This window comes from Eriocheir sinensis, chromosome 3 (genome assembly GCF_024679095.1).
Source record: "Eriocheir sinensis breed Jianghai 21 chromosome 3, ASM2467909v1, whole genome shotgun sequence".
Lineage (NCBI taxonomy): Eukaryota > Metazoa > Arthropoda > Malacostraca > Decapoda > Varunidae > Eriocheir > Eriocheir sinensis.
The window spans coordinates 14,215,316-14,226,658 of NC_066511.1; the positions used below are offsets into that span (position 1 = coordinate 14,215,316).

The 11,343-nt window shown below is 43.2% G+C and overlaps 1 protein-coding gene and 1 long non-coding RNA gene across 7 annotated transcripts in view; one reads left to right on the forward strand and one right to left on the reverse strand.

Annotated features, from left to right (window-relative positions):
* Window positions 1–5,446, forward strand: part of LOC127005399 (proline-rich protein 36-like) — a 155,167-nt gene extending 149,721 nt beyond the window's left edge. For all 6 annotated transcript variants that reach the window (XM_050874214.1, XM_050874254.1, XM_050874223.1 and 3 more), the window contains 3 exons: window positions 488–517; window positions 974–1,452; window positions 3,781–5,446. In XM_050874214.1, coding sequence (XP_050730171.1) covers window positions 488–517; window positions 974–1,452; window positions 3,781–5,035 — 1,764 coding nt within the window. In that variant the 3' untranslated portion in view covers window positions 5,036–5,446. The remainder of the gene's footprint in view (window positions 1–487; window positions 518–973; window positions 1,453–3,780) is intronic.
* Window positions 4,945–10,918, reverse strand: LOC127005423 (uncharacterized). The gene is made up of 2 exons (XR_007758511.1): window positions 10,799–10,918; window positions 4,945–6,916 (listed from the first exon to the last, which is right to left on the reverse strand). It is a non-coding gene; the product is annotated as an uncharacterized LOC127005423 (long non-coding RNA).
* Window positions 10,919–11,343: the final 425 nt, after the last annotated feature.

An 11,343-nucleotide genomic window follows, 5' to 3' on the forward strand; every position in this document is an offset into this window, starting at 1 on the left:
TTACAGTGTCTGCCTTTGGAGATGACATCTGTGGGTGCAATAAAGTCAACTAATGTAAAAGTGTTGAAATAGAAACCATAAAATGTATATAAATGAAGGTATAGAAATTTGAAAGCCAAGGATCCACGCTCATCGAGTGGCAGATGTTGCAGTCAAGTGGAGAACAGAGTGGTGTGTGGAAGTCAAGTTGCTGGAAGTGTGCAAAGTTCTGATTAATACAGTGGGATCACTGAAAAGGAAGGGAAACATTTCTAGATAAACAGTTCATATGAAATGGCGAATGTGAGCGGTGGAAACTAACATGCTGAGGTACATCTGTGGAAGGTAGAAAATTATGTAGGAGATTGAACTTTCCTCTGAACTTTCTGTGAGGAAACTTTGTGTAGTAAAGACTATCATAAGAGATCCTATTCATATGTGAAAGTTTAGAAATTAGTTTATTGAAATTTTTGTATCCTAAAACTAACAAGTGCTGTGTGTTTTGCAGATTGGCGAAACCAGTCAGCGCAAACCAGTGGTATGTTCTTTCCTGCTGTTTATTTGTTTCCTTTATCTTGTTAACAAGTTGATTTTAACTTTCTTCCAAGGTAGAGGAGAAGGAAACCTCAGTCTTTTTCATTGAGAAGATAATATTGCCTTCACTTTAGTTGGCATAATTGATAATATTTTCCCTTCTAGTCTTCATTCCGTATTGTTCCTTAAACTGATAGAGGAGGTTTGAATATTTTTGAGAGAGGGGGGTTAAGAGGGAAGATGCTGGCATCACTGCAAGGGTATTTTAATGTTCCTCAGTGGTGAGTGAGTGATAAGTGATTTACATCATTTATTACACATGACTATGATTCTTTAGTTTCATGGCAGTCATTTTGTTATAGTTTTAAGCTTATAAAAGAAAATCCCTTAGCTTGGGAGTTGTCTTTAATGCAGCAGACCTCTGTAACTTAAGATATAACTTGTCTTATTTTCCTTGCAGAAGACGGGTCGTTGGAATGCAATGCACGTCCGCATTGCTTGGGAAATATATTACCACCAACAAAAGCAAACACCAGAAAAACCAAGTGCCAAGCTCGGGGCCCCAGACCTTCTGCGGCCCCCCTCTGGCCCTGGGGTTGGGGCGACTGCTGCTGGAGCGCCAATATTCCCCACCCTCCCGCGGCCGCCTGACCTTGGGCCCTCTATACTTGGTCCAGCAGGACCTTCTCATCGTTACGAGTCTCCACTTCTGAATCACCCCCACCTCACCCCATCAGTGCCTGGCCTCAGCGGAACCAGATACCCTGGTGGGGCCCCTGGACCGCCACCATCAGCCGCTGCCGCCGCTGCAGCAGCCTTTCACCATGGTGGCATAACTCCAACCTCTATACCGGGGCCTCCGCCAGGCTCCATGTTCTCAAGGGAAACCTTACCAGCCGGGTTAACAGTGCCTCAACCAACACCTCATGATGCTTGGAGGCAAGTTGTGATTGATGCTTTCATAAATATTAATATTTTAGATATAGAGCAAAATGTAGAGCCCACGGGTGCAGGGCAAAGCCTCCATTGTCATGGGCGACTTTAATGGTACAACTGGCACCGATAAAGTTGGCTAAGAGATATTTACTGGTCCCAGAACTGCACTGCTGGATATAGTATACCAGTGCTGGAAGGGTGGTCAAGGAGATTGCAATATCCTTCTAAGTATTTGTTGGGGTGTCCCTCAGAACTGCAAGGGTCATTTGAATGCTAAGGACCTCTGACCTTACCAAACCATAAATAACTCTATAATACTAGTCTTAACCTCATCATTCTGCTGATACATCGAAATTTGTTTACCTTAAAAGAAAACAGGCTTGTATATGCTTTTGTCATCTTCATAAATTGTTAAATAATTAATCGAATCATGCTGAAGCTGTTACAATATATATATATAGCCTATATATATATATATATATAGAGAGAGAGAGAGAGAGAGAGAGAGAGAGAGAGAGAGAGAGAGAGAGAGAGAGAGAGAGAGAAAGAGAGAAAGAGAGAGAGAGAGCACCCCTTTGTCACTGCTCTTGTCTCTCCTCAGGAGAGTCCTAGGCCTATACTGGTCCTGATTCCCAGCATGCCTGGCAGAGAGACTTCCATCAGGCTGAGGCAAACCCACTCCTTCACCTCGTCAGCTTACCAGGCATGAACCCTGACTGCTCAGGCCCCTGCAACTTCAGCAGTTGGCTGCAAATCTGCATGCACAACAGATGGGCACACTTTTCCAGCAGGGGGAATGGCACCAGACTGCCATACAGCAGTAACGACCTCATACAACCCTTGCATCCTGGCCACATCTCAAGCTTTGAGCAGCTGTGCACTGATGTCTCAGGTACCAGCCTCCCTCTCAGGGGAGTGGCACCCAAACGTTAAGTGGTTGCGTCGTGCTGGCCATGGCTGGCCAGAGAGCTCATTGGGCTGAGTATTTTGTAGTATTATGTGGCAAACATACATCTCCCAACTGCTGGGTTGCAAATGCAAGATGTTAATCTACTTATGGACAAAACCTCAGCCCTCTTTATCTGGACTGGGGTTTTATCAATGGGTGAATCAGCATCCATTATTCATAACCTAGCAGTTGGGAGCAGCTCACTCAGAGTATATCCACATAATACAAAGTACTCGGCCCAGTGAGCCCTCTGCAGCACGACACAACCACTTAACGTTTGGGTGGCACTCCCCTGAGAGGGAAGCATCAGTGCACAGCTGCTCAAAGCTAGAGATGCAAGGGTTGCATGAGGTCGTTACTGCTGTATGGCAGTCTGGTGCCATTCCTCCTGCTTTAAAAGTGTGCCAATCTGTTGTGCATGCAGATTTGCAGCCAACTGCTGAAGTTGCAGGGGCCTGAGCAGTCAGGGTTCATACCTGGTAAGCTGACGAGGTGAAGGAGTGGGTTTGCCTCAGTTTGATGGAAGTCTCTCTGCCGGGCATGCTGGGAATCAGGACCAGTATAGGCCTAGGACTCTCCTGAGGACAGACAAGTGCAGAAGGGCAAAGGTGCAAATAGACGTCTTCTGATAATAAGTCCCTTTGCAGAATAGAGAGAGTCATGGGATATTGTTGGAATGACTGTCCTGCAAGGACAAAGTTCTTGAATGCCAACTCTAGCTTTATCAGTGTGTGGCCCACTATCCAGAAGTTGACACCCTGGCCACCAGGTTATGTCTGTAAGAAACAATCCCTTTCTGTGTAAAGGGACTCAAATGGGCTCATAATTATGTATTGTAAGAATATTCTAGCCATTTTGTTTTTTTACTAAATAATGACTCAATGACAGCGGATTCAAGGTTTTACCTGTGACATGTTCCTCATCTATTTACATTCGAGTCTCCAGTCTTTCTCAAAGACAGTTACAACAACCTAACCTTCAATAGATTTTTTATCTCTAATGGGATCAAAGAAAACCCAATTGTAGATGCAGCCTGGCTTCTGAACAGTTTTGAAATGGTACCAAGGTGTTTACACAAAAATTGTTCCTAGTAAATAAATATTACTGAAGATTATCTGTAAAAAAAAAAAAGTTCTTCATTTAATAGAAGATAGCTACAAAAGACTGCTACATTAGGTACTGTGAATCATGAAGAATGCTGAGGTAACTCAAGGAAGGGTCAGGAAGCAAACTATATGAATCCTAAAGTATGGAATAAAATCTAAAGTACATAATGAAAAATGTTCCTAATTTCTTAGCATTTAAGGCATAACTATTTATTTTGATGAAAGTATTCATGAAAAAAACTTTGTCAATACTAACGCCGACACTTTCTGCTTCAGGTTGCGTGCCCCAACGCCCTATGGAGCCAGTGCCGGGCCCTGGCCCATCAAGCCTGACATGGTGATGTACGAGAGGGAGCGGAGGGAGGAAGAAAGACAGAACAGAGAACGTGAAGAGAGAGAGCGCCGGGAAAGAGAAGAAAGAGAAAAGAGAGAACGAGAAGAAAGGGAAAGAAGAGAACGTGAAGAGAGGAGAGAGAGGGAAGAGAGAGAACGCGAGCGTGAGCGCCGCGCCGAGCTTGAAAAGGATCGGGCTGCCCGTGCCTTGGATGCTAGTCATGACCGAACTATGCCTAGGAGAGATAGTTCACGGTCCCCACTTCGCACTGATCATAAAGACCAGCCTCCCTCACACCCATCTTTGTCACTGCCAGGCTCCAACCACCTGCCACCTGGAGTAATACCTTCCTCCAGTGTCAAAACTGAAGGCCGCCCGGACTCCAGACCGGGATCCAGGCCCGGCTCCAGGACGCTGGACCACAGAATCAAGCCAGAGGGTAAGGACGAGGTGATGATTGTTGGCGGAAAGGAAGCGCCGCGCCACCTGCCCCCCCACGGCGTGCCACCGCCGTGCTTGCCACCACCGCCTGTGTCTGTGGGGATGCTGCCGACCCACTCCCTCGCTGCCACCATGGCAACCACTTCCACCAGCCAGGCTTTCGATCGGGCTCGCTTATTAGGGCCTTCAGGATACCCAGGAGTCCCTCCACACTTAGGAGGACCTTGGGGTGATCCCTTCAGAGATCCTTATCGTTCTGCGCAGGAGATGTCAGTAAGGGCTCACGACCTGGCGACTCGGGAAGCTCTATTGAGAGGTGATCCACTGCGAGACCCACGGATGAGTCTGGTGGCTCGAGAAGAACAGTTGTTGCACGCCAATCCACTGTCGTCCCTCATTCTAAGTGAAAGATATAGAGAGCAGCAGCAGCAGCAAGCTAGAGAACTCTTTGAGCACCGCCACCTGGCCGCCACCGGAGGACTTTATCCCCCGACATCCTTACTTCCACACCCAGCAGTTTCACATATGGCATCGTCCCTACTAAAGGGAGGACCGACGCTAGGCCCTGGCCCCCCGGGTCCCGGTCTGCACCCTTCTCTGGGCTCCATGCATGGACCGTCACACCCAGGGGCGCCGGGCCACCCTCAGCCACCGCCACCCCTGGGGCCCGGCCTGCCTCCACCTCTCATTCCCTCAATGCGTGGCGCCTCGCCAGCTCACCCACGGCCACCGGACAAAAAGGATGACCCACGCTGACTCTAGTCATCCCTGAGCCTAACAAAACCTCAGGTGGTGTTCAGCAGAGGCTTTAGCTGAAGCTGAAACTCAAGCGACCTGCTGCTGCTGGGAAGCACCTTTGTTGGCGGTGGTGCGGGGCAGGCAGCCCACAAGACTGCAGCACAGCCCCAAGGGCAAGCTGAAGTCAACGTGTCTTTCATAATGATCAGGCTGTGGATTGTAACACAAGTTTTGTACCATACTTGTACAGTACGGTGGTCCAGGGCCACAACCTCCATTGTCCTTTTATTTAACATTTTTTGTAGATATTAATTGTTTTCCGAAAGTATTTTGTAGAGAAATGAAATTAATATGGACTTGACTGAAATGATCTGATCCAGACTGACACTGACATTTGTTAAACTGTTTCTAAATAAATAAGTTTGTTAATACTCTTTTGTATACCCTGTCTAACAAATCTGGATTGGTCCATCCATTTTATAAAGGCATTTTGGGTGCAATCTTTTATAAATTATAATTATTTTAGGATAAAAACTTTGGACTTTGTATAAATCCCATAAAATTAAAACAGTGACTTTGTATAAATCCCTAAAGACTTGGTAATGTTGCTTTTGCAGCTTACAAGTGGAGTGACCCGAGGTCAGACCAAGTAGTACCCCCACCATGCTAGCAGTCCGAGGCCCGAAGGAGCCACACCCAAATGCCTTCACAAAATGGACAGATTATACCAGTGTCAATGGTTAACACAGAGTACTTAAACAAAAAGACAAACAATTAGAAGGAATTAGTTAACACTACAATTCCTGTTAGACTAAACAACTAGAGGAAAGTAAAGAATATCAACCTTGCCTGGTAAGTGATAAGAGAAGTGTGAAAAAATGAAAGTTAATGTATTTACTGGTAATGATAAAAACCGAGCTTGGCTTAACACCTCGGCTTCAGTCATTCTCATCGCGGTGACTGTCTCCTATTTTTAATCTTATCATGACTGCTAAGAGACAGGTCCTGGAAGACACAAACTAGGCTGCAGCAGAAACTTTTCACTTAAGAGAAATGAAAACTTTGAATCAAACTAAGAATACCAAAATGAAAGACAAAACTTTACCACTGACACGGATGAAGGAATAAAATTTTTGGTATAGTCTTGCGTAACGGAACTAAAGGAAGAAGGGATGATGCAGTAAACAAGTCTAACAATTCTCAGCATGGAAATCGGAAAATGGCAAAAAAATGAGGAGAGATTGAAGCCAGGTGAGATACAGGGTGGAATAAGTCATTGAGCCTTTAAACCTATTTCATCAGTCAGTTTAGAAGAACATGAAACCCTAGCCACACAGTAGATGGTCAGTAAATAAGAGAAAATGAAGATGGGTGCCACACATCAGATAATACATAGACGGAGAACATGCAAGCCTAGGTGCCATAGTAGACTTTCAGTAAATAAGAGAAAATGAAGATGGGTGCCACACATCAGATATTACATAGATAAGAGAACATGCAAGTATAGGTGCCATAGTAGACATTCTGTAAATAAGAGAAAAAAACAAAAGTAGGTGCCACTCATAATATATTCAGTAGATAAGAGAGAACACATGCCACAGTTTAGTCTCCTACTGTTAGATACCAACAACCTTCCCACCTTTAAAACATTGTCACTTACTAAAACCTTGACAAGAGAGGCTGGGTCTTCGTCGATTGGTGGGTCGGCATCCATCATATCGACATCAGTAGGAGAAGGAGGGGGTCGTCTACTCTTTGGGTCATCCACATACAGTCATTTATTCTAGTTGCCCCAAAGAGCTTCAATCTCATCCGTATTCAATGTTAGGTAGCCATCTAGTGTTTGGACATGGCTCGCTGGAGGACAGAGCTTCTTCATAGGCAGTGACACAAAGAATGCTGCGGAAAATAGTAGGAAGTTATGCAAGGGAATGTGACGGGGGAGAAGAAAATAGGGAGGAAGAAATAAAGGACTGATAAGAATGAATCAAGTGGGTTCTTAGGGAATTGTAGAAGGAAAGTAGATTAAATAATTAGTAAGCTTAGTGGGTTACGCAAAGCTACATCTCCATCTCTTTGGCCCTTGAGCATGTGGTGGGTAAAAATCCCCTATACCCTGAGACAGAGCAAGTTTGACAGCCAAATTACCAAAGTTTTCCTTCCTCAGGTTTCATCAGGTTTCATCCAGTACCCATTTATCCACCAGCCCAAAAGAGAGGATGAATAGCTGGATGACCTGAGCGACAAGAGCCCTGAGTCGGGATCAATCCCAGACCCGCAATTCATAGCTAGGCATGCTAACCACTACACCACAGATGAGGATTGGTTGTAAATTGTGATAAGTGGAAGGAAACATTGAACACAGGAGAGAGAAAGCATAGGGAGAGAGACTGGAGAGGTGAGTGATGGCCTTTTTGTGATGAGAAGTGAGGCAGAGACAGTGAAGCAGGTAGAGGTCTAAGAGGACAAGATGATCTAGAGAGGAGAGCAAGAGATGTTAAGATATATGGCACTGTAGGAAATGCACCAGAAGGAAAAATAACCTTTAACAATAGGTAAGATGTGCCTCCTTAACACGGGCAAGAGTTTAAGGACCGGTGTAACTGTGAAGCAATTTTGATTTCACATATATGGATGATATCTAGGGAACGAAGGCATTAGAAGGAGACTGGTGTACAGCTAAGGGTCTGTGATGTCGAACAGTTCCTAGATACGAGTTGTTTAGCAGATTTCATCAAGTTAGCAAGTTTATCAAATTCATCACATTAACATAATAGTATCAAGTTTATCAAGCTACCAAGTTAATCGGGTTTTTTTAGAAGATGCTAGGAAGCTTATCAAGTTTATCAGGTTATTTAGAAGATGTTACCAAGTTTATCAGGCTATTTAGAAGATGCTACCAAGTTTATCAGGTTATTTAGAAGATGTTACCAAGTTTATCAGGTTATTTAGAAGATGCTACCAAGTTTATCAGGTTATTTAGAAGATGCTACCAAGTTTATCAGGTTATTTAGAAGATGTTACCAAGTTTATCAGGTTATTTAGAAGATGTTACCAAGTTTATCAGGTTATTTAGAAGATGCTACCAAGTTTATCAGGTTATTTGAAGGATGTTACCAAGTTTATCAGGTTATTTGAAGGATGCTACCAAGTTTATCAGGTTATTTAGAAGATGTTACCAAGTTTATCAGGCTATTTAGAAGATGTTACCAAGTTTATCAGGCTATTTAGAAGATGCTACCAAGTTTATCAGGTTATTTAGAAGATGCTACCAAGTTTATCAGGTTATTTAGAAGATGCTACCAAGTTTATCAGGTTATTTAGAAGATGCTACCAAGTTTATCAGGTTATTTAGAAGATGCTACCAAGTTTATCAGGTTATTTAGAAGATGCTACCAAGTTTATCAGGTTATTTAGAAGATGTTACCAAGTTTATCAGGCTATTTAGAAGATGCTACCAAGTTTATCAGGTTATTTAGAAGATGCTACCAAGTTTATCAGGTTATTTAGAAGATGCTACCAAGTTTATCAGGTTATTTAGAAGATGCTACCAAGTTTATCAGGCTATTTAGAAGATGCTACCAAGTTTATCAGGTTATTTAGAAGATGCTACCAAGTTTATCAGGCTATTTAGAAGATGCTACCAAGTTTATCAGGCTATTTAGAAGATGCTACCAAGTTTATCAGGCTATTTAGAAGAAGCTACCAATTAAGTTTATCAGGTATTTGAGATGTTAGCGAGTTTAGCAAGGCCAGCACAAATCAAAGCAACACAACACAGATAAACGCAATACAAATTAAGACAAAAACAAACTTAGAACGATCAAAAGCCTCATAAACAAACACGAGAATCACCCAAATAATCGTAGAATCAGAAAGGGCTTAAGTTCAGCAATCACGTCTTATCTGTAGCCATTATCAGTCACATTCAACGCTGTAAGATATGAAACCTAATAGTCCCTTCGATGTCTACATAATAAGTCTTTGTTAAGCGAGTGACAAGCCACGACGCTTTATATAGTGGAGGTTAAGATGTATTTGAATAGTTTAAAAAATGCTTCGTATCCACTTAATATTGTAAACAACTTGGAGGTGTTAGAAATAGAGGAAGGAATAACATTAGATCGAGCAAGATGGAGGAGGATCATCGAAAGTCCGACTTAATTAAAGAATGGGAGAAGAGTAACTATAAACGAAGAAGAATTAAGAGATAAGCGTATTCAGTATCTACCATTAACGTAAATTGGTAGATCTTAGGGGCGTATTATAAGTCAAACCCGAGAAGTTTAGGGTCCCTACAAAGGTCGGTTTAGGATTACAAGTCCAATCCGAGAGTTATTCATCCCGAACTCTGTAGAGACTCGAAACTTCTCGGATTGGACATGTAGTACGGCCTCTAACCGACCTTTGTAGAGACCCGAAACTTATCGAATTTGACTTGTAATACGGCCCTAAGTCATATAATTATTCATTCGTGTATCCAATGAACACATCTGAATAACAAGCAATGAACCAACTGAAGTAACGCAAACCAAATCTCAAAGCAACGAAGAGGGAAGACTTCGTAGGTAGAGTCATAACGTAATTTAGCTAATCATTCATTTAACTGCGCGTATGTAAGCCATGACATAATAGTTGCGAGACTGTTTACGATCAAGCATCAAAGTAAATACCATTCCCACAGCTTCATCGTGTATGTTAGTGTGTGGGTTGTCTGTAAAAGTGTCCAGACCTCATAATAATGCCTCTTTAATAATGCCCTGAGACCTGTCACGAGAATTAGGTGGAGTCTGTGGAGATAGAATTTACTCACACGCAACGATCCCCCCCTCCCTCCCCCTTTCCCCCCCAAAAAAATGAAGCTTCAAAACACTCAAATGAATTAATAAAAAAATACTATCAACTGAAGGAAAAATACACCAAAAAATAGGAACTGGCAATGAAATAAATAAAAACCCGAATCTTTGCGAGTGGCTGGACAAATATCAATCAACCACACATCAGACTGAAGCCAAATAAAGACAAATAAAAGTATATGAAGAGGAAACAAAAGAATGAACCACAAAGACGAAGAGACGAAAAGAGAATGGCCAAACAAGCAAATATCAACACAAGACCCCAACCACCACCTCTGACAGACTACGAATAAAAAAGTACTAATATATAAGTACTAACACAAAACACTAGAAGAAAGCCAAAGACACAAAGACAAACCATAACATAAAAACGCCCAAGAAAACAAAACAAAACGAGACAAAACGCGGACCAAAACAAGAACGAGCAACCAGCAGACAAGCAACTATACGAGGTCGGTGCTACTTTCGTATGCGGTCTACGCGTCATGAAACTACTTTGGAATGCGATCTACACTTTATATTGTGATCCCAACCCAGCACATGGGGAGTGGTGAAATATAAGTCATTTTCTTAACATAGTCACCAAACGCTTTTGTATTGTCAGGCGGGACATGGCTTACATACTACCAATGACTCTACACAGAAGCAGCAACAATAACCGCGTCCAGGCTGGGTTTTCGGATTGAAGAAAGGTGGAGACTGACGCTATTTTATTTAAGCCATACTAAATAAATGAAACATGTAGATCCCATACCAAAGTAGAATTTGACTCTTATAGATCACATGGCTATGTAGATCGCATACCAAAGTTGCACCACGAGGTCATTAATCAAAGTACACGAGCACCTCCAGAGATCTCCAACAAGTCACCAAGACAATCAAGACACACGAAAACAATCAGAACAGAACTCAACTAATACTGCACCAGATAAGACCCATAGATGACAAGTAGAGAGAGGGCGGCATCAGCAGTGAGGAGGGGCAGGCAGGGAGTGAGAAGCAAGGTGAGAAAACCGGGCAGCACGAAGCACGTCCTCCCGCCGCCACGGCCAAGTTGAGTCTGATACCTTCCTTGACCATGACCAGCCCGGGGGGTGGGGGGGGGAGGGACTCTTTAACTGCGGGGTGGGATAATTTTGAAAAGGGGGACAGACACTACTTTCCCTTGATAGCGTCTGCCATTGTGCATAAGAGAGGGAGGTAGCCTATACTCTGCGTCTGGCTACCTAATCTTTCCACTCTCCAACTCTACGCCCACTATTATAATACGTAAGCCCTTGTAGTTTGGTTTCCCCTGCCTATCTTGTTCCTACACGATCGTTGCAACACCCAAGTCGAGTCTGTTCACCTTGTCAACGGGGTACCCTAAGAACAAGAGAATTTCTAAGGTTTCATTAATCAAGTTTCGTAACAAATTTCAACATCGCAGATCTCTCTCTCAAGGCAAGGATTTTGTTGTTGTTTGGTTTG